The 22,061-nt window shown below is 39.3% G+C and overlaps 1 protein-coding gene across 2 annotated transcripts in view; it reads right to left on the reverse strand.

Annotated features, from left to right (window-relative positions):
* ITPR2 (inositol 1,4,5-trisphosphate receptor type 2) overlaps window positions 1-22,061 on the reverse strand; it is a 526,733-nt gene that overhangs the window by 206,816 nt on the left and 297,856 nt on the right. For both annotated transcript variants that reach the window (XM_059081164.2, XM_059081169.2), the window contains 2 exons: window positions 19,523-19,665; window positions 14,368-14,476 (listed from right to left, as the gene is read on the reverse strand). In XM_059081164.2, the coding sequence (XP_058937147.1) occupies window positions 14,368-14,476; window positions 19,523-19,665 (252 nt within the window). The remainder of the gene's footprint in view (window positions 1-14,367; window positions 14,477-19,522; window positions 19,666-22,061) is intronic.

Below are 22,061 nucleotides of genomic sequence, written 5' to 3' on the forward strand. Positions count from 1 at the left end.
ATAGAGCTGAAGAAAATAATTTCATCGCACATCAGTGAGTTACGATATTTTCCAATTTATTAACTCTGCTTTAATAATAAGAGTATTCTGGCTTGAAAAAAATGAGAAAAAGAAATACTCTTATGAAAACCTGAGAATGCAGTATTCCTCTCAAGATCTTGTAATGAGATCTTGCAAGCTATTTTTAAAAACATTAAATTCAATGTTGAACAGGTAGTTTACTAAGGAAGAGAGGATCCCATGGCACTGTGAACAAATAGGTTCCCCTTAAAATGAGTCTTCTGCTGTGTCTGGCATACTGGTTTAACACAGAGATAACTCTTTGGTAATAGGCCTTAAGATCAGGTATCTGTAGGGAGGCTTTTCATTCTTATAATTAAAAAAATGTTTTATTCAATATGGAGTTTCCTCAGAAAACTAAAAGTAGAGTTGCCATATGATCCAGTAATCCTACTCCTGGGCATGTATCTGGAGAAAACCATAATTCGAAAAGACACACGCACCCCAGTGTTCCTAGCAGCACTGTTCATAATAGCGAAGACATGGAAACAACCTAAATGTCCCTTGACAGATGAATGGATAAAGAAGATGTGGCGCATATATATTGGGTTGGCCAAGAAGTTCACTCAGGTTCTTCTGTAACATCTTACGAAAAACCCAAATGAACTTCTTGGCCAACCCAATACAATGGAATTCTACTCAACCGTAACAAAGAATGAAATAATGCCATTTGCAGCAACATGGATGGACCCAGAGATGATCACACTAAGTGAAGTAAGTCAGAAAGAGAAAGACAAATGTCATATGATATCACTTATATATGGAATCTAAAATATGACACAAACGAACTTATCTACGAAACAGAAACAAACTCACAGACATAGAGAACAGACTTGTGGTTGCCCGGGGGAGGGGAGGTAGGTAGGGGAGGGATGGAGTAGGAGTTTGGGGTTAGCAGAGGCAAACTATTATATAGAGAATGGATAAAACAACAAGGTCCTACTTTATAACACAGGGAATTATATTCAATATCCTGTGATAAACCATAATGGAAAAGAATATGAAAAAGAATATATATATATATATATATATATAACTGAATCACTTTGCTGTACAGCAGAAATTAACACAACATTGTAAGTCAACTCTACTCCAATAAAATTTTTAAAAATGTTTTATTAGTTGAGGAATAAATGAAACAACTTAAAGTGGACTGAATTATTGACCCCCAGAGTTAACAGCACAATACATCAGAAACTATCATGCGTAATAAAAATGAGCCTAAAAGCTGCATGGGGCATACACACTGCTTTCCGCTCATTACCTAGAGCATGGTAGAGGCCACCCAGGTCCAGGAAAACTTTATCAACAGTCATTAGATAAGGCCCTCGGGTGGAAGCTGTGCTCACTGTATCTTCCATCTCAGCCTTTGTCAATTATCTTCTCATGCAAAGGTAGGATTAGAAATTAAGACCATTAGTGAACATCTTGAATACGCTATTTGTAGCCCAGTTCACGATCATGATCTGGTTCTCAAGTTCATAGTTTCAGACAAAGAAGGTGTAGTTACCAACCTTGGGACTCAGTCAAAGGCCTGGGGGATTTGAGTTTCAATGTCTTCCTGAGGGGCTTTCAAGGGCTGAAGTGAAAGACTACTTTTCGCAAAACTAATGTGGAAGCCTTATTCCAATGGCAATACATTTAGTTAAGTAAAGGAAAAGGAGGGAGAATTCAAATGTTAAAAAAAAAAAAAAAAAAAAAAAAGCATGTAAGTTACTGAATTAGAACTTTTAGCCCTTGATTTTAAAGTAGGAATTTTTCATAAGAAAAACCTTTTTTTTGTTGTCATATTGTGACACAATTATTTAAAGATGGTGCATATAAAGAAGAAAAGAATCCAAAAAGAACAACTTAGATGTCAGTCAAGATTTCAAAGATTAATATGTATGAAAACAATTGGCAAACAACAGTCTATGATCCAAGAGCAAAAAATGTTACAGCAGATGTCTTGTCAAAAGGCTACAGACTACAAGAAGTAGCAAACTCTTGTCCATATGTTTTCTCAGCCTGAGAAAAGATATCCACAGCCATTTCAATTCTGGAGAACACAGAGCGCCTGTGTATATAGTGAAGTAGAAGCTTTTCTGTCAGGGAACTTTGAGCCAAGAATTCTGGTTTCATTTGGAAAGACGTGGCATATACAGTTAGGTGGAGCATGAATACAAAATCAGCCAAACAACTTAAATAATCTAAATTACTCAATCTGTCAAGAAGCAGAAATTTCAGAAGAAACTGGAGTAGTCATCGGTTGTTTTGGCCTTCCTGGCACCCTTCCCCTACCTTTTGGCAACTGTACTCCAATTCTCTCATGGGGAACCACTCTCCAGTCTTCCATGCTGTTTTGTGAGGACGGCTTGTTAGTGGCCTGCCTTAAACAGCTGCTCGACAGTTGGGCTTGTGACTATGAAATCTTGGGTTAACAGGTAGAGGAAGGGAGCAAGCTGGCAATTGGGAAATTAGAGGGGTCAGTGGTTCTGATTAGGTCAAAGGACAGTCATAATGGGTGTAGTTAAATAAGCAAAAGCTGAATGGGAGAGAGGAAAGGGCAGCCAACAGGATGTCTGAATTCATTATTGTGGGGAAGGAGCGGTTCCTGGTGATAAAAGCTTCCAAAGTGTTGCCAGAGAAGTCAGTGATGGGTGTGGAGGGGAGAAGGGCAGTGCAAATGCAGGAGTCAAGGGCCTGAGGGGCCAGAGTGTTGGATGCACGGCCCACGTGGACTGAAGCTGCCCCAGTGATGGCAGTTCTGGGAGTGGGGACACAGAATGGGAGCCAGGTTCCAGAGTCTCAGAGAGCTGAGAGGGAGGGACTGGAATGCTGGCAGAGCCAGGGCGATCGAGTCAGAGGGCCTCCGATTTTCAAAGACAGCAGAGGACTGGGTCTAGAAGTAACCAGGAGAGAGAACAAGGAGACAAAGACTCTTCACACAGTGTGTACGGGAGAAAAGCTCCAGTCCACGGAGCTGCTGACAAAGAGGGGTGGCCTCAGGGAGAGTGACTCTTCCTTTAAAGTAAGAAAGTGGGGGATGGGCTGGAAGGTTGGGGTTAGCAGATGCAAACTATTATATAGAGAATGGATAAACAACAAGGACCGACTGTATAGCACAGGGAACTATCTTCAATATTCTGGGATAAATCATAATGGAAAAGAATATAAAATAGAATATATGTGTGTGTATATATATATATATATATATATAAAACAGAATCACTTTTCTGAACAGCAGAAATTAACACAACATTGTAAATCAACTATACGTCAATAAATAAGTAAATAATTTTAAGAAAAGAAGGTGGAGGGAACACATAGAGGAAAAGATAATGACATAGGAGCACCTTCTGAGAGGAACAGGGTGCAGAGAAAGAGCCTGGGAGACCGAGGAGGAGAGAAATAGCAAGGTCAGGGCAAGGAGGTGGGCAAAGCCATGGAGACAGCAGCAGGACCAGGGCTGGAGGAAGGGCTCAGTGTTTACACTTTGTGCCCTGAATGGCAAAAAGCGCATGGAATTGACAGGTCTCTTTCAAAAGAGTGGGCAATTGGTCAACAGCCAGAGGTCTTATCTAACTCTGCCAAGGAGACGGGGAATCTCAGCCGACTCTACATATGGTGCAGCCCATTTGCTGAACGAATAAATGACTGCATGCACCACGGTGGAAGATGATGAGCAGCCTAAAGAAAGCATCCTTCTCAAAGGTACGCCCACGTGTGAGATTACTGCTGGTCACCACATACCTTCTGGCAAGCACATCTCTGGTTACTATATGAACATACTCTGGCATCTTGAGAGAAAGGGAAATTGACTCAATACCTGGGATGGAAATTTACAAGTACATGTCTCTGAGTTAGAATCATCAATGTTACTCCATCTATCTGATATTAATTACAAGCATTCGATTTGACTCTAACTGTCACATGTCCTCACTTAGATTTTTTTGTGCCACCAACTCATCAAACCAAGCTGCCAGGCTGTGTTCATTAACACATCATGTCTGTTTTCCCTACTCCATGGCTGCAGAACTAGTACAGTCTGTAATTTGAGTTTTAATTAAAAACTCAGCCAAAGGCTAAGAACAACTGAGAAAAGATAAACCTAACATCACACTGAGCAATCTGCAAATATTCAAAATGTTGTATGCTGTTCTGGTGTAAGTAACCAAGATTTATCCAAAAATGCTTGAGAGTTTCAAGTACCAGATGGAATGTGCAAAAACCGAGCCTACCCTGAAGAAATCAGCAAATGGTAGCTGTTCAAAATCATTAAACACAAGAAGAAATATCTTAAGGTTGTTTGTGTTACTTGAAACAAGAAAATAGTTTTCCTCTGACAGCTATGAGTGACGTTCTTGTGGCTTTGTAAGTTGATACCAGACTAGAATGAAAGGCAGCCCTCCCGTAGTGATTGCAAACATAGGCTCTGGAGCCAGAAGGCCTGAGTTTTCACCCTAGCTCCACCATTTTCTTGCTGTGTGACCTAGGACAAGTTCTGTAACCTTTCTGTGCTGCAGTTTCCTCAGTGTGTTATTACAGAGGTTAAATGCTGTAAAGCATTTATACAAGCACCTGGCTTTTACTATATAGTAAACACCACAGAAGTTGTAGCTATTGCTATTATTTAGAGTATGTACCTAAAAAAGAATGAGAACACATTTCCTTTTTAAATTTTTTTTTCAAGATTGTTTGAACCTTCAGGTTTCTAGAGGTAGTAAAAGAACTGAAAGTCTGAAAGAGGTGGTTTCACAAAGCGAAATCAAATTTAAATGGTCATTTACAGAGTAGATCATACACAGAGTAGAATCAGAACACCTTGATTCATCCCTAGCTCTGCCACTTACGAATCAATCATATGATTGTTACCAGATCATTCCACACTCTGGGCCTCAGTTTTCTTATCTATAAAATGGAGATTAAAAAATATTTTCCTACCTCAGAGAGCTATTGTGAGGTTCCAAATGCCCACAGACACATTGTGACTCTGCAAATGGCTTCTTTAGAGGTGCACAATCAACAATAGTTAAATAACAGCCAGGACAATAATGTGGTTTTAGTGCCTCATATACTAGGTCGGGTATCTCCTCTGTGAGGGCCTGTTCAAATAGTAGTCCGGAGATGAAGGTATCAGACGGAAAAAGTAAAATGTCTCAGGCCCGATCTGCTTCAAGCCTTTACATCCCTCTTCCTCGTTATGCTGGTAGCAGCAGAACAGTTCCAAACACCAATTTTGTCCCGTGGCAGGAGATCCTAGTGCTGCTTGAGATCAACAGTTAGTGGCCTCTACAGCTACTTACACTAGTTAACCTGACAAACTCAGTGACCAGTTCAGCAGGGGCTCTCCAGAGCCCCAGTTGCTCTCAGGTTCTCCTGGCTTCACAGTGGGCTCTTCCCCCTTCTTGTGTGGCCTAAGTTCCTTGCTTGTTCTTCCCAGTCCCTTCTCGGGGAGCGGGGCCCTTCCTGGGAGAGAAGCCCAGTGGCCGGAACCTTCCTCCCATTTGCTTGCCTCCAGATCCAGTCATCCTGCCTTTGCCGCAGCTTCCCTGAGCTGAGCACCCACTCAGCTACTATGTCTGGGGATTCCCCAGTTCTTTCCCTTCCAAGCCAGAGAGCAAGCAAAGACTACACAGCCCATCAGACAAAGCATTTACTGCAAGATAATCCCCTTCACCAGTGCTCCATGCTGTACGTAGCTCTCCCTGCAGCTGGCCCAACTCTGCAGGTGTGACAAGTACCAAGAAACCTACCATGTCCTGGGTCACGAAGAGACGCAAAGTAGAACTGAAGTGATACTTCTAGAACCCACCTCCTGGATATGACTAGTGAAGGGGAATGTGCTGTACTAACAGACAGTCACTACCATTTATTGCTACTATGTATAAATCAGTCAGTCCACGAACACTTATTGAGCAATGACTGTGTGCAGGGCACCGTGCCAGCCGTGGGGAACACTGAAGTGAATAAGATTGCCCATCTCTGCCCTCAAGAGTACAACACTTATGGAGTGTGGATTGGGACTGGAGAGAAAATCAGAACTAGACCTTTACAGAATCTCAGCTCTGAAAGGCCTTCTGGGCATTTCTTCAGCGTATGTATCAGACCCATCCTCAAGGAGTTTCTACTTTATTTAAAATAACAACACACACCAAAGAAATCCTTCAGAAGGCAGGATAATAAAAGGTCTTGTTAGTGTACTAACAAGACAGACATGATTTTATAAGTGCTGAAATGATTACAAACTAGAATAATATGGAGTTAAAAGAAACTAATCACGAATGCATCCTGAAAAAGAGTTTAGGTTAGATTTAGGTAGAAATAATTAACATGATAGTTTAGTAATATATTAATTTTAGTGTTTTTTTCTTTTATTCTTTTTTCTTTTCTTTTACTTTTTATATTATCCATGTTTATTTTTTAATCACAACACCATTTTTCACCTACAATCATTAGCCACCAAGTGTCTTACTGGAGGCAATAAATAGTTGACTAATTTTGGAGTATTCATAACATTTTCAACATGATCTTTTAGTCACTGATCTCTACAGAATCAAGGCATATCTCAAAAATCATTGGGGCAGTGATGTTATTATGTCAGATTTTTAAGTGGGAGAGTAAAGGCAAGATGTAATTAAGAACTTTATAATTTTTGTAACAATGAGGTTACAATGACTTTAGTAAGTCTGATAAACGTATCACTTTGAATGGCCTAACAAGCGACCAAGCCAGCTCAGCAACTAAAGAGTAAATTTCTAAACGTAATTATTTCCTTTGTGCTCACCTGAATGGTCAAAGTCTTTTGCCCAGATAAAAATATAAAATAAAAATTCCAAAGTGGAAGAGTATACCAATTATATTTCTAAAACAGATCTCTTACTGTAAGGAGACATCAACATAATTTCATATTTCCAACCATTTAGTTATCTAGTGAAAACACAATACACACATACACGCACACACACATTCACAATACAGGAATGGTAGTACTAAAGGTTTGCAACAGCACTTATTGTATCTAGTTTAAAAAAAAAAAAAACATTTGAACATAGGGGAAAAACTGTACTCACCTCTAAAATGTACGTTTAAAAAAATTCTAGGGCTTCCCTGGTGGCGCAGTGGTTGACAATCCGCCTGCCGATGCAGGGGACGCGGGTTCGTGCCCCGGTCTGGGAAGATCCCACGTGCCGCGGAGCGGCTGGGCCCGTGAGTCATGGCCGCTGAGCCTGCGCGTCAGGAGCCTGTGCTCCGCAACGGGAGAGGCCATGACAGTGAGAGGCCCGCGTACCACACACACACACACAAAAATTCTACAAAATGCAGCTGATGCTAAAACTGAAATTAATTTTCCCTTAGCAAAACAGTTATTATCAAATTCTTAAGCTACAGTGCACTCTGTACAACAATTCTACTTAAATCTGTTTATTTGCCTCCTAAAGAGTGAAATGAGTATATGCATAGAAGGTGAATGATTCTGCACAGACTCTTCCGATAAGAGGAGCTTGATACAATTTACAAATTTGCAACAATGTGATTACTGTCGGGACTGCGAAGTCCGCATATTTGATGAGGGAGTTAAGTTCCTTGGTATATATCTGACATTGTTTTTGCTGTTCCTCAAAATCAGAAATAAAAGTTTAACTCCAATGATTTTTTTCCTGCTGAGGAAAACAATAAAATCTAGTTAACTCAGCTGATAGTAAATTTTTAAGTTAAAAGATGGAAGATATTTTAAAAATAACTCAAGGCATCATTTCTTAAAGATTTTTATTCCATATCAATCCACATACCAACTTTCAAATCAAGAAGCCTCTGTCTGCCAGCATTGTTCAATGTGTAAATATCACCTACCCCACCTGGGCATTCATAAAGATCACAGCTCTCAATCAGATGCTATGCTGTTTGCTGAATGCCACATTTCCACAAGGGGCTATCTACCATGTCATCTTATAAAGCCTTGTTTAGAACTTTTATATATAATATTCGGGCTACTAGCAACTCAGACCATGATCACAGGGTGGGTCTTGGGGAGCTCGGATATTGATCTGTAGGTCTGTAAAAATAAATCTTAAAAATCTGCACAGCTCTTGCATCATATTGTTCCCTAACAGCTCCATCTAAAATCTTCAAGCCTTTCCTTAGCAGCTCACTGAATAAATGGCTTATGCTTTCCAGTACTCATGCATACAAATTTTATCAAGAACAAAACAAAAGAACTTTTCATTTTATTTGGTTGAATATCTGAGAAAACAGAAGAGTTGTGATTGTAAGTCGTATCATCTGTTTGGCTCTAACATGCTAGTTAGGACCTCAGGAGCCAAAATGTTTGGGTGGGATACCAGCTCTCTTCACCTACTAGATGTGTGACCTCAAACTCTATACCTCAGTTTCTTCATCAGTAAAAGAGAGATATAATACTACCTATGACAAAGAGTTAAAGTGAAATAATATAAAGGATCAGGAAGAGCATCTGATTTTCAGGAAGCTCCCAATAAATGCTAGCTATCATTACTTTATAAAAACCAGAGCATAAAACTACACGAGAGTAGAAGTGATTTCTAGATCCCTTTGCAATAATATTCCAAGGATATATGGCACTTCAAACCTGAACGTTTTAAGAATATTGAACTTGACTAAACATCTTTGTCATTCTGTAGATTACATGTATCGTCAGTGTAACTTACGAGTAGACAGGAATATATTTACAGGGGAAACTATGGGCATTCTAAATAGGTCAACTTCTTTGACCGCAATGGAAGGAAAGAGACCGTAAATCACCAGTTCCACAGGCTACCAGGGAATATTTTCAGTACTCATTATCTTTTCCAATTCTATAGTACAGAAACTATGAATTTTATATATTCAGGATCAGATCTTATAGACATCTTTACTATTAATGATTTATATGTTTCTCCCTTTTTATGAGAGGGAATAGTTTGTAATGCTCTATAAATCTTAATAGAATTATATACTGAAGAGTATAAGGTGAAGAAAATTGACCAAAAAAAAAAAGTCCTTAAAACCAAACCAATCCATTGAACCCAGTCCTTCCTATTTCCTGCTCCACCTTCCACCAGCCCACCTCTATCCAATCCACCCAGCGCCTTCTATCTCCTGACCACCTCAGGTCAACCCTTACTCAGACCTGGACCTACAAGACCTCGAAGTACACAAACCTAAGGTGTGATGCTATAATTAAGCCACGCTGTTGAGCAGCACACACATCCTAACAGGTCTTTCTATTCTGTGGTAGAGAGTCACAGAAATATGAGTAAAACAGCATGCTACTGAGGATGGAGAACATTGGAAATCACACTGCCTTAAAGCCATTTTAAAAACATTCCTTCTCTTCTCTTTCCCCGCTCACATTTTCCAACATACATATTTTTTTAAAATGCAAATAGACATGCCTGCTGTTGTTACCTTAAAGGAGCCTGTCAAACAGAACCCATCCCAAAGGAACACTGAGCGTCCAAGGTAGAGAGTTATATATATCCTTTGAAACTTGTTGCTTTTCTACCAGAATCGCCTATACAAACAAAACTTTGTAAAATTTTTATAAAACTTAGCTAACTTTCCCCCTTTGGGACTTTCAATATACAATTTTCATGTTTTAACCTTCAATTAAAATAAGTACTGTAACTTATAACAAATGGTACAGAGGTGATCACTGAATTTTACACAGGCATGCCCAATAGAAAACTGAATTTTCATTTACTTATACTTTTCTTTGGAATCTTCAGGATATTGCCACCCACATCTTCTCTCTCATCCTTTTGGTGCAAAGGAACACAAAAGCAAGGAAGAATATTAAGTAAAATTAATTTAGGAATTGTAATCAAAGGGATTACAAATTGTAAATGTTTTTAAGGTAGACTAAATACCAGATGAAACGTAGTTACATGATGATTTTCCTTAATATATCATACATAGAAGGCTAATAAAATCAGAAAACTCGGTCTCAAAGTCTCAAATTGCTTTAAGGACATCTGTTTCAACCATGAAGCAAATTTGCTTCATTGCTCTATTTTTAAATTTGCACCAGCTAGACACAGACACACACACACACACAGACACACACACAGACACACACACACACACACCTTCCAGTATCAGAGACCAAATAAACAAAAATGAAAATGGAGATTTTCTTTTAAGGTAAGATTTTAAATTTAAATAAGTGAAGTCTCAAATGTAGTATTTGGATAGCTTGTGTGAAAAACCCTGGTGTGAGTTTTCTGTTTTAATTCTGAGAGATCTCTTGGGAATGCTTCGATACACAGACAGAAGAAATCCAGTTGATTAAGCATTAGACAACCAGGTATTAGGTAATGTATGTAACAATGCAATTCAATTCTCTGAGTCCCTCCACATTACAAACCTGGAGATAACATTGCCTGCTCTATATACTTCCTAGAACTGTTGAAAGGTAACAAAATATTTTAAAATACTTTGAAAACAGCAAAGTGCTATACATTCAAAGCATTTTTTTGTCATATTCATTCACATGTAAACTGCCCTACATTTTAATCAGCCACAGGTAAGCTCTCCATCTCCATTCTACATGCCATTTCTCAGTGTCACTAAAAGGATCATTGTGATAGACTGGATAATGGCCCTCCCCAAAGATGTCTATGCCCTAACCAACCAGAACCTGAGAATGTTACCTTACATAGCAAGTGAATTTTGCAGATGTGATTCAGTTAAGGATCTTTCGATGGGGAGATTATACTGAATTATCTAGGTGGTTCCAATGTAATCACAAGTGTCCTCATAAGAGGGAGGCAGGAGAGTCAGAGTAAGAGAAGGGGATGTGACAATGGAGTCTGTGTGTGTGTGTGTGTGTGTGTGTGTGTGTGTGTGTGTGTGTGTGTGAGAGAGAGAGAGAGAGAGAGAGAGAGAGCGGGGGGAGGGGGAGTTGAAGATACTACTGTTGCTGGCTTTGAAGATGGAGGGAGAAGCCATGAGCCAAGGGGCACAGGAGGCCTCTAGAAGCTAAAAAAGGCGAAGAAACGAATTTCCTCCTAGAGTCTCCAGAAAGAACGTAACCGACACCTTGATTTTAAACTTCAACCTCCAAACCGTAAGATAATAAACATGTGGATTGTAAACCACTAACTTTTTGATAAATAGGAAACTAATATGATCATGAAAACACAACCACCTGTTATACCAGGACTGATATTCACAATTTTTTCTGAGAATACACGATAAGTTGTAAAATAATAGCTTTGACCAGTTTCTGAATCTGTTTCCCAAGCCCATTTCCCCCAGACTGGCGAGTCCTTTAGGTCCCCTCCTCTGGCACGGATAACGGAACACCAGCTGTGTAAGACGGGCCAACTGACAACATGTAGAGATCGTCCAGGCCTGTCTCTTTCCCAGCATAGGTATTTGAATCATTCTGGATCTAATATGCTTTTTAAAAAAATTTCTTGGGGGGAAAAAAGTCTTCTCCTTCCACTAGTAGAAATGCTTCTCATTCTAAAACATTTAGAATGAAAAAGTTGTCTAAGATGTAGAATTCTTTCAGCTAAAAATTTTTTTCTTACTCTGTCTTTAGTAAACATGGAAATTAAGAAATGATACTTATAAGCCTCTTTCAGGTTTTTCTTTCTAAGTTAATGACTACATTTCCATATTCTTTAATATTTTCTTAGAGGTTTTCTAAACCTTTATCTATTTTGGATATTATATTCTGCTATGTTCTGCCTGCCTATGATTTAAAATCTGGACCCCAAAACATGCTGGACAAAATACATTAACCTTTCTTAATAGTGATATACACCATTTGTAAAAGTTGGCTGTGATCTAATAAATAAGATTAGGCAGAGAGGAAGGAGTTCCAACTTAAGCCCTGGTTCTGACACTGCTGTGTGACCTTGAGCAAATCACATGACCTCTCTGGTCTCAGTGACATCATCTGTAAAACAGGAAACTTGAACTAAAACACCCAGATACAGTGTCTTAAAAGAGAGGTACAAAGTATTTTGCAAATTCTATTGAGACAGTAGTCACCTCTGGCAAAAACAATTGATAAGTACTCCTCATTTAGCTCCTTCACAACGGTAGGACTACGGATACTGAGGCTTGTTTGGATTTTAACAATCCTGATTCCAGATGTAGCAAGGCTCAGTGCAGGGAAAGCCTGAGGGACACTGCAGGCACACCGAGTGGCACAGATTTATAGAGGCTAGTGGATGAGGAGGGGTGGGGGGAAGCATAGGGGGCACCATGGAGAGCCTGGAACACCAAGGCAGTGCAGAGCCCCTGAAGGTTCCTGAAAGGCTCTCGTGATCTCTGCAGATTGTGACCGGAGTCCACTAGCATGTGAAATGTACCCCGTGGTGGCCCTTAGCAAGCTGTGCCATTCGTCACCTTCTCCCCAGTGCCCAGGCACAAGAACCGGCACTTCATAGTTGCTCACAGTGTGTGTGAGCTGAGTGAATGAGCCCAAATAGCCTTCCTCGCCTGACCCTTTCCCTGAGGACCGTGTCCTAAGGGTGCCATGCATATTATGCGTGATGGGAATGGTGTCCTTGGAGTTATGAAAACAGCAGCCCTGCCTCCCTTCAGGAGGTCTCAGGCAGCTTGGCTATTGGAGTTTTCTAGACAAGAGGAAATGAAAGCCTGAACTAGTGACAGCCCTGGGAATGGAAAGGAGAAACAGTTGCCAGCATGATTTATTTTAGGGTGGTTTGGGAGATTTCCTGAAATACTCTTTGACTAGTCAGAGTAAAATTTTACTTGATTTCTTCCCTATTTTCCTTTAGAGAAATTCAATAATAATCTATTATATAAAATTGGATGGCTTACTATGTATCTCCTGTTAAGCACAAGTTACTGTTATCATAAAACTCACTCTTCTGTCAAAAATTCATATGATCCCATTTTTCTATCTTTAGGATCTAGTACGTCAGCCAATATCAAACAACCTACAGCAATATTTTGAGGAACCAAAGAAAAACAACAAAAAGTCCCAAGGAACTCTATGTACCATTTTTTAAAAGGATACCATATACTCAAACTTATAAGCATATTTCTTGAGTCCTATGTCACAGAAACATTTGCTAAAACTGCACTGACCACCTCACCTGTATTTTGATGTTTCTCAAATATAGATTGAATGAACTAACACAAAGCTGAAGTTATTTTGATTATTGAAGAAACATCTGATTCAGACGCTGTATTTTAAAGCTATGCCCCTTCTATTAATATCCAAGATTCCACTGTATTTCTTTTCTACAAGAATACTTTTTAAAAAAACCCTACCACTGCAATCTTTTTGGAATTAGATAGCATATACATAAATGAATAAATAAAAATAAAATCCCTCCAATTTTAAACACAGCAGATGATTAGTATTTATAGAAACAGACCAAAATGGTACAAATTATGTTTGATACCTAGCATAAAAGTAAACGGTAAAGGTAGCTAGCTAAAAAAACCTACACTAGATATATATTTTATATTTAAGTGTATCACCATGGGCATTAAACATGCTGCTAGCTATCTCTTAATGAGCAACTGAGCTGTCATTTTTTTTTTTTTTTTTTTTGCGGTACGCGGGCCTCTCCCTGTTGTGGCCTCTCCCGTTGCAGAGCACAGGCTCCGGATGCGCAGGCTCAGCGGCCATGGTGCACGGGCCCAGCCGCTGCGCGGCATGTGGGATCTTCCCGGACTGGGGCACGAACCCGTGTCCCCTGCATCGGCAGGAAGGCTCTCAACCACTGCGCCACCAGGGAAGCCCTGAGCTGTCATTTTTAATAACAGACTGACAATTATTATCTATAAGTTGATATTCCCTGAAAAGTCATCTGTGCAATACTTACATTAATACAGTTAAGAATAGAAACTTACAGTTGCATTTATTTTAAAAAGTATTTTATAATACTTGGCATAATATTATAGAAAATGACATGAACATGTATTTACAATGAAAAATCAACATATTCCAAAATGCACAGACCATTTCAATATGCCGCAGAACTTTATACAGAATCTTAATAATGCATCTCAGTTGCTCATTGTTAAAAAAATTTACTTGGTCTATTGATGTTATATGAGAAAAATATACATAATCAAGATAAAATATAATAAAAAATAAACCAAATACTTGGGCCATTCTAATCTTAGTTCCTTCTCAAATCAAAGCAGACATGAGAGTTGAATAGCATAAAAACTCAAATTATCTAATTCATCTAAGTACACAACACCATTAATACATAATGCAAGGAATTATATAATAGCCTATTGTAATTCATTCATTATAATATTCTAGAAATTCTATTCTATTTTCAAATACTAAGAAAAAATTTTAAATACCTCTTCCACAAAGCTGTCTTTCTTCTCTAGCATTTCTCGTAAAGTTTGAAGAATTTTAATGCACAATTTTTCTTCTTTCTCCATCAGTTTCTTTGTATGATTGATCAACCTTAAAAAAAAACATTAAACTTTAATAGGACAGTGGTTTCTCTTCAAGCTATATACCAACATCATATACTAGAGGAAAAAAAATCACACTATTATTTAAGAGTATAAAGCAAACCAGATACATGTTGTCGAAGTTTTAAAATTATACTTCGGCTTATAAACTTTGTATTATAAAACCTTTGTTTTATAGTCAGTTTATCCCAGTGCACATGAATATCTACAGTATATTACATTTTATTATATTATGTCATACTATATTATTTTCTATGTACTATATCACATTAACTGTATAGTAGAGTAGTAGTACACAACTTTGGAACCTTAGCATTAATGAGCTGCTTTCCAGTTTCCATTAATAATAATTGCTATTTTTCACTGCTAGGGCTTGGTAGAAACAGGCAGTTTTTGTGATTAGAATTTTTAAAAAAAGTAACATCAAGACAGTCTACGCATTTACTATTTTTGCTATAATTTGGGCAAAGACTCTAATTAATTTTACAGTGGTGACTTCTGTACTGGTGCTCTGTCAAGAGAAAGGTTTGCAGATCACAGTTCTATAACATCTCCAAAAACTCAGAATCAAGTAAGACGTTCAGAATCCGAATTTACAGCTTAGCACATACAGCTCATGTTGTTAAAAAGCTGGTTCTCAAAATGAGCCTGTGAGATGTGTCCTCCTAGAAAAACAAAACGATGTAGAATATAAGGGAATGATGTGATTTCAGTGACAAAACAGGAGTCCTGAGGGACAGAGCCCTGAGGAAAAGTGAGCTTTCGCTAGATAATGGCCAGTAGTGCTTATCAGCTCTCAGGGTGAAGTATGAGGGCTTCCCCTGGATTTTCTCCATTCATCCTCACAGCAAGCTAATGGACTAGTTTCTATTATCAGGCTAATTGTGCTAATGAGAAAACAGAGCCCCAAAGAGATAAAGTAACTTGCCTCTGGTTACACAGTTGTTCAGTGGTGGGATCTACAAAATAGGCCCCAGGACCATCTGACTTCCGAGCCAAAATTCTGAAGTACCACTTTGTGGAGACAGGACAGTTCACTGATGAAGAGTCCTGACACACACTAGGTTGTACACAGCTGCCTCTTAAGTGACACGGTACGTGCTAGAGCAGAGGCAGTGGCAAATGCCATACACTGGACAACGAAACAATTATATTCTGTTGGGGAAGCTGCTTAGGGCTGATCAGAGAAGGTTTCGGTGACAAGGTAACACTTAACTATACAGATTTCACCTGGCAGGGAGAAGCATCCTTGCAAAGGAAATGAACAAAGGGCAGATGCAGAAAGCTGATGGCATGTCCAGGAAATAAGTACTCCACTGCCAGCTGACACTTAAAGACATGGAAGAGGAGAGTGTAAGAGGTGCCGTCTGAAAAGAAGGAACTGGGAATATCATGCTAAAGAGTCTATAATTTACCCTGTAGAAAATAGGGAACCACTGTGTTAAAGGACCTGTGTGACCCTCCCTACCTGTGACAAAGATACGTCAGATGGAGGTGGGAACAAGGGCACAGAAGAGTGGGGACAAACAAGAGAAGAACAGGGCATGTGATGGGGTTAGGATACCAAAAGCAATATTGAAACAAAACAGCCAAGTCCTGGCAAACGATGACATACAGAAAGTGGAAGAAGAGAGGGAAGGGAGAGCACAGATGCCTGAAACGGGTGAGGTGGGTCAATAGATGGACAATGATACTTTTAAACGACACCTATTTCACACTGTGAAGGAATAGTGATTTCCTTTTAGACATGTTACATCTGGGCAGGGTGCTATATGTCCATGTGGCCAGGCACAATAATTGTTCTAAAGTCCTCTTGACAAGAAAAAAAAAAACCCTGCCTCTCTAATAAAACTTCAGCTATTTAGTCTTTTTTTCTTTCTTCTTTTCTTTTTCCCCCACATGATATAGTCTTTAAAGATATGAAAATCATTTGATGGACACTGTAAATTTCTTTTGATTTTTTTTCTCTCTTCGTCTATTTCCATTTTCTTTAACTTTTCTTTAGATAAAATATTTAATTCACTAACCACCTGAAAATATCAGTGGGAATGAATGAACACTTGCTCAGGATTTATACAGGTATTCGTCTATCATATAATATTTGGTTGAGTTAGATCAGGTGACTTTCAAATACTTTTTTCTATGAACCCACCATGCAAATGCATGTATGTGAGTGTATTTGTAAAACGAATGCAAAAGTTACCTTTACTCTATGAGATGAACTCTGATATTCTGTATTCTTTCCTAATTCATTTTTAAAAATTAACAGTTGCCTCTTCTCCACAAGTCACATACCACAGTTTGGGAAACACTGAGCTGCTTCCTTCGTAAGAGAGGAGTGAGTGCTGATATGAATGACCTATAAGCAGCCACCATAAACGTTAACACCCACAATGACCTCTTCTCTCCTCTCTTACTCTATGTGAAATCTGGTCCTTTCCTGGGGTTTAGCCCTCACATGCTCCTGCAGACCCATCTGACTCAACAAGTTCCAGGAATTAAATTCATTTGAGGAAGTCAGGAGGCCCACTTAAGGTCTACAGCAATTAATGAAGTTGGACTCTAATTTTAATAGATATCTTTGCAAATAAAACACTTGGTTCTTCCCAGGATTACAGAAGGAGTAAGTAAACAGATATCCCTGAGCCTCTGGCCATACTACAATCACGCACATAAACAGAACAAAAATCTTTTCTCTAACCACTACACCATGTGTGACATCCTCTTTCTCCACCTGGGCGTAGGACCTGTGATATATTCCCATTATCATATCGCTTTGCTTCCGTCCTTTGAATTCACCTAATATTGCAACAGATTTGCTTCATCTTCAGCACAGGTCAATATTTTCTTGATATTCTGAGTTACTTCATATTACCTTCTTTTTTTTTTTTTTTTTTTTTTTTTTTTTTGCGGTACGCGAGCCTCTCACTGCCATGGCCTCTCCCGTTGCGGAGTACAGGCTCCGGACGCGCAGGCTCAGCGGCCATGGCTCATGGGCCCAGCCGCTCCGCGGCACGTGGGATCTTCCCAGACCGGGGCACGAACCCGTGTCCCCTGCATCGGCAGGCGGATTCTCAACCACTGCGCCACCAGGGAAGTCCCATATTACCTTCTTATACACCTGTATCTTTTAAGTTCTAGACGAGCGCTGTCCAACAGAACTTTTTCTGTGATAATTAAAATATCCTGTATCTGTGCTGCCTTAGTTGTTGGCCACTAGCTACACATGGCTACTGAGTACTTAAAATGTGGCAAATGTACCTGAGGAACTAAATATTTTAATTTCATTGTAATTAATTTAAACTTTCATTTAAGTAGCCATGGATAGTTAGTAGCTACTGTATTGACACTCTAATTCTCGACACTCAATCAGAAAACTCTTGTTCTAAAGGGCCAAACAGTAAATATTAATAGTTTAGGCTCTGTAGGCCATGCAGACTAGGCAACTGGTGGGTTCTTCTACAATAGTATGAAAACAGCCATAGATGACAATATGTAAATAAATGTGTGTGGCTGTGTTTCAACAAAACTTTATTTGCAAAAATGATCAATGACCTGTGAGCCAGAGTTTGCCAATCACTTGTCTAAACTATCAAGTCTCTGGGATACAGCTATAGTATCATATGAATATCCTGGAGTTAAAATTCTCAGGCTTATTACCTACTTTTTAACCTATATTCTGTACATTGAAACCTATATTCTGTACATTAATACCTATTCATGGGAGGTTAAGTATATTTGTCAAGGACCCTATTTTTATACTAGGCAAATACCTCTACTTAATTTTTTTCCCCAGTGGCTTGCACTATCATCAGTTTTGCAGACACTCCGGACCTCTTCATTTAAAAATTCTTATTAGAAGACTGGCCAATGTCCAGACAAACCCATTCTTCCCAGGCCCCTTAAGATATAGTGATCAAAAGCCAAGAATCCATGATTCTGGCCATAATATAGAAACCCACCTATTCTTCAACATGACCCCTGCAGCCAGTTCTTTGCACCCCATACCTTGTTTTCTCTCCCTCAATCCCAGCTTTAACTGGTAAAAGAAAGAACATACTTCTTGTGTCTGCACAACCTTCAATTTCTCCCTCAGTATGTTAATAGAGGAGGTTTTGAGACCATTTCAGTTGTATCCTCAGCCGCATAGGAATAGGCTGTGATGGATGATGGTCAAGAGGGTGGGAAGCCTCTTCTGACTCTCCATCCAGATACTCTCCCCAAGGTGACCAAGCACCTCTGATTGGCCATCTTGAGTCTACATGTGATTATTTGTGCAAATCACTCAGCCAAGGGTCCTCACCATTAAGATCTGTCTTTTCTTTCTGGAGCTACTTACACTTTTTCTCACAACTGCTTTTATTTCCTTAAGAATTGTTCCTTTACCATTAAAATGAAAATATGCTATGATTAACACATCTACTCTAATAGACCTGACAATACCACAAAAATGCTGAGAGAAATATGTAAATGAGAAAGCTACAGATGAGGATCATCAAGGCAGCATGGGAGGTGCTGGGTGGAGACTTAACAGCTCTTCCCCGAAGCATGTCTGGGCCTCAGCTTTCTCATCTCTAAAATGAGGCTCAACCTCGCAGAGCATTTGTGCAGATTAGATAACACAGGTAAGCACACACAGGATAACAATGCACATAGGAAGGCCTCAATAAATGCTACGACCCTTTCCTTCCTCTCTCTGTTAATGAAAATCAGTGACTTTAAACAGGAATCTTTTAAAAGTTCATACCATACAGTTATAGAAAGGAATCAGAACGAAGATACTCTTTTATGTGGTATTTGGTGCCCAATAATGACATTTCATTTTCAGCAAATATTAATAAATATAAGTTGAACGTCACCAAAACAGAATTTCTGTGGAATCAGACTAATTTTTTCGACGTATATTTTAACACGATTTTAGACCTTTTACATGCTCTGCGAACTGTCATTAGGCATCAGCAGAGTAAAAAGCAGGGACGTCAGAGGCCATCTCAGCGTAGCAGTACCTGCAGCATCTCAGGCTATACGCACTTACTTGGACATGAAAGCGCCGCATCTTATTCTTGCATCGCTCCCCTCAGGAAACAGTAGCTCTGGACTGTACAGCACATCAACCAACACAGAGAATTCAGCCTGCATCATCGGGCTGAACTGCTGCTCCAAGGACGCCACTACATCCTAAGGAATAAAGCACAAGAGAAACCATGTAAAGACCTAACTCAGATTTCATCCTTTCAAGATAGGACAACCTTAAGAATACTAACCAGGAATGAGACGTGGGAATTTCAGAGAAGAGGCACCCTACTTCCCACGCTAGCAAATGTCTGTGCTTTAAGTATAGGCTGGTTTTCTATACGAAAACTGTTTGAGTCTCCTTTTTCATTTATGCTATAAGGGAGGGGTGGGTAGCTATATGATTTCTAAGGATACACAGACAAGAAGAAAAGTCAGTAAAGCCACTGTTACGAGCACTGCAGTGTTTAAGATTGCAATAGAGACAATGCAGGTATTCATCAAATCGGGGTATGCTCAGCAAACAGCTAAAAAAGACTTCATATATGTCATTGGTCAACCGGAACTAACCATTTCTTCCAATGGGAAAATTCCTTGACATATTATCTGAAGCAGTAGTAGTAATACTATACAAGGGTTCAATGGCACTTAATAGTATTTCAAATTATATTTTTTTGATAGGCACTATTGGTCACCTGCCAATAGCCTTCCTCACCCTCTTCCTTGCTAACAGAATCTCCATGTTACTTCTCAGTCAGGTAACAACCTTCTCAGGAAGATGAGCTCCCTCAGCCTAAAGACAAGATTGATTAGTTTAGGCCTGTCATGGTCATTCCATTTCCCCTGCCAGAAATTGATTAGGAATGATTATGTGACATAGTCCTGGCCAATAAGACATCTGGTGAAGTCTGCTGAGTGTGGGCTGTGTATAGGGGGAGGACGCGGCAGATTCTTTAGGAACTACCTATGACAGTAATATCTACAGTCTACTTGATACTATAGTATACTTGAGATGGTAGCTATCTCAAGATAGCTCGAGAGTGTGAAAATCCAAACTACGAGGCAGTCCTCTTATGACCTTTGGAGACCAGCCTTAAGCTGAAAGGCAACAGACCAACGGTGTTAAGGCCTGGACCTATCAAGCAGCTGAACTAAACACCTCAGGAAGAGCCCCAAATCCAGATTCCTTGCTATGCGAAAGATGTATTTTTTATTGTTTAAGCCACTTGTAGCTGAATATTGTGTTAATTATAGCTGAAAGCATCTGACGTGTTTCTAAAACGGACTATAAGCAATGATAATTTACTGAACATTCTTTAATGATTAAAGCATCCCCTCTTTGTTTTTAAGATAACTAAGTTAGAAAATAAACCAGAAAAACTCACATAAAGCAGTACTTGATTCACCCATGCCTGTGGCATATTTTGTCAAAAGCAGAAGACTGACTGCCAGTTGCTTATCGTTACTCTCAGCTATAGCAACATGCTTTTTTTTTTTTTTTTTTTTTTTTTAATTTGTTTGGTTGCACCAGGTCTTAGTTGAGGCAGGCGGGCTCCTTAGTTGCGGCACGTGGGCTCCTTAGTTGTGGCATGCGAACCCTTAGTTGCGGCATGCATGTGGGATCTAGTTCCCTGATCAGGTATTGAACCCAGGCCCCCTGCACTGGGAGCATGGAGTCTTAACCACTGTGCCACCAAGGAAGTCCCACAACATGTGTTTTTATGTTATTTTCTTCCTGGGGTAGTCTCTTGATTTCTTACGGCTAGATCTCAGGGGTTAACTTATTTAACTCTTTCCTCTCTTTGTAGCAAAAGTGATCATTTCTACTTCAATTACTCTAAATAAGCTTTCTGAGACATTCCTCATGACAGCTAAGAGAGACTACTAGAGAGGAAATCACGTAAATGGGAAACTAGATATTATACAAAGGTGGGAAAAGAATATGCTTATCCAATGGGACCATATTTAATAAAACATCACTAACACATACTTATCTTTCAGATTACCTCTCTTCTTCCTTTCATTTACTAAACAAATTGTGCCCAGGCTTCTATGATGTGATTCTGTCTTTATCTCCTATTTTGATCATGGGCCAACTATGTGATCTCTGATTCATTATTTTCTCCACGTGAAAACCCAGGATAATGATACTAGCAATTACATGGGATTAAAAGTACATACATAAAACAGCCTCTACGATGTCTTGTAATAACCTATAATTGAAAAGAATCTGAAAAAGAATCATCGTTGAACACCTGAAGCTAACACAACATTGTAAATTAACTATACCTCAATTTTTTTTAATGCTTAAAAAAAACCAGGCTCTAACACGTATTGACCACTTAGTATTCCTGAATAAATGTTAGTAATTATTGAGTACCAGTTCGCTGCAATCATCACCCTGTTGCCAGACCTAGTGGTTCCTTTTCTGACCTCATGTCACCCAACCACTGCTAAGCATTTTACACACTTGTCCCTACTCTGTCAAACACTTTCTGCGCTTGGCTTCTGTAACATCGCACTCACCTTATTTTCCACCTATGTCCTGACCACTCCTTTGC

The sequence above is a fragment of the Kogia breviceps genome, chromosome 12 (assembly GCF_026419965.1).
Source record: "Kogia breviceps isolate mKogBre1 chromosome 12, mKogBre1 haplotype 1, whole genome shotgun sequence".
Classification (NCBI taxonomy): domain Eukaryota; kingdom Metazoa; phylum Chordata; class Mammalia; order Artiodactyla; family Physeteridae; genus Kogia; species Kogia breviceps.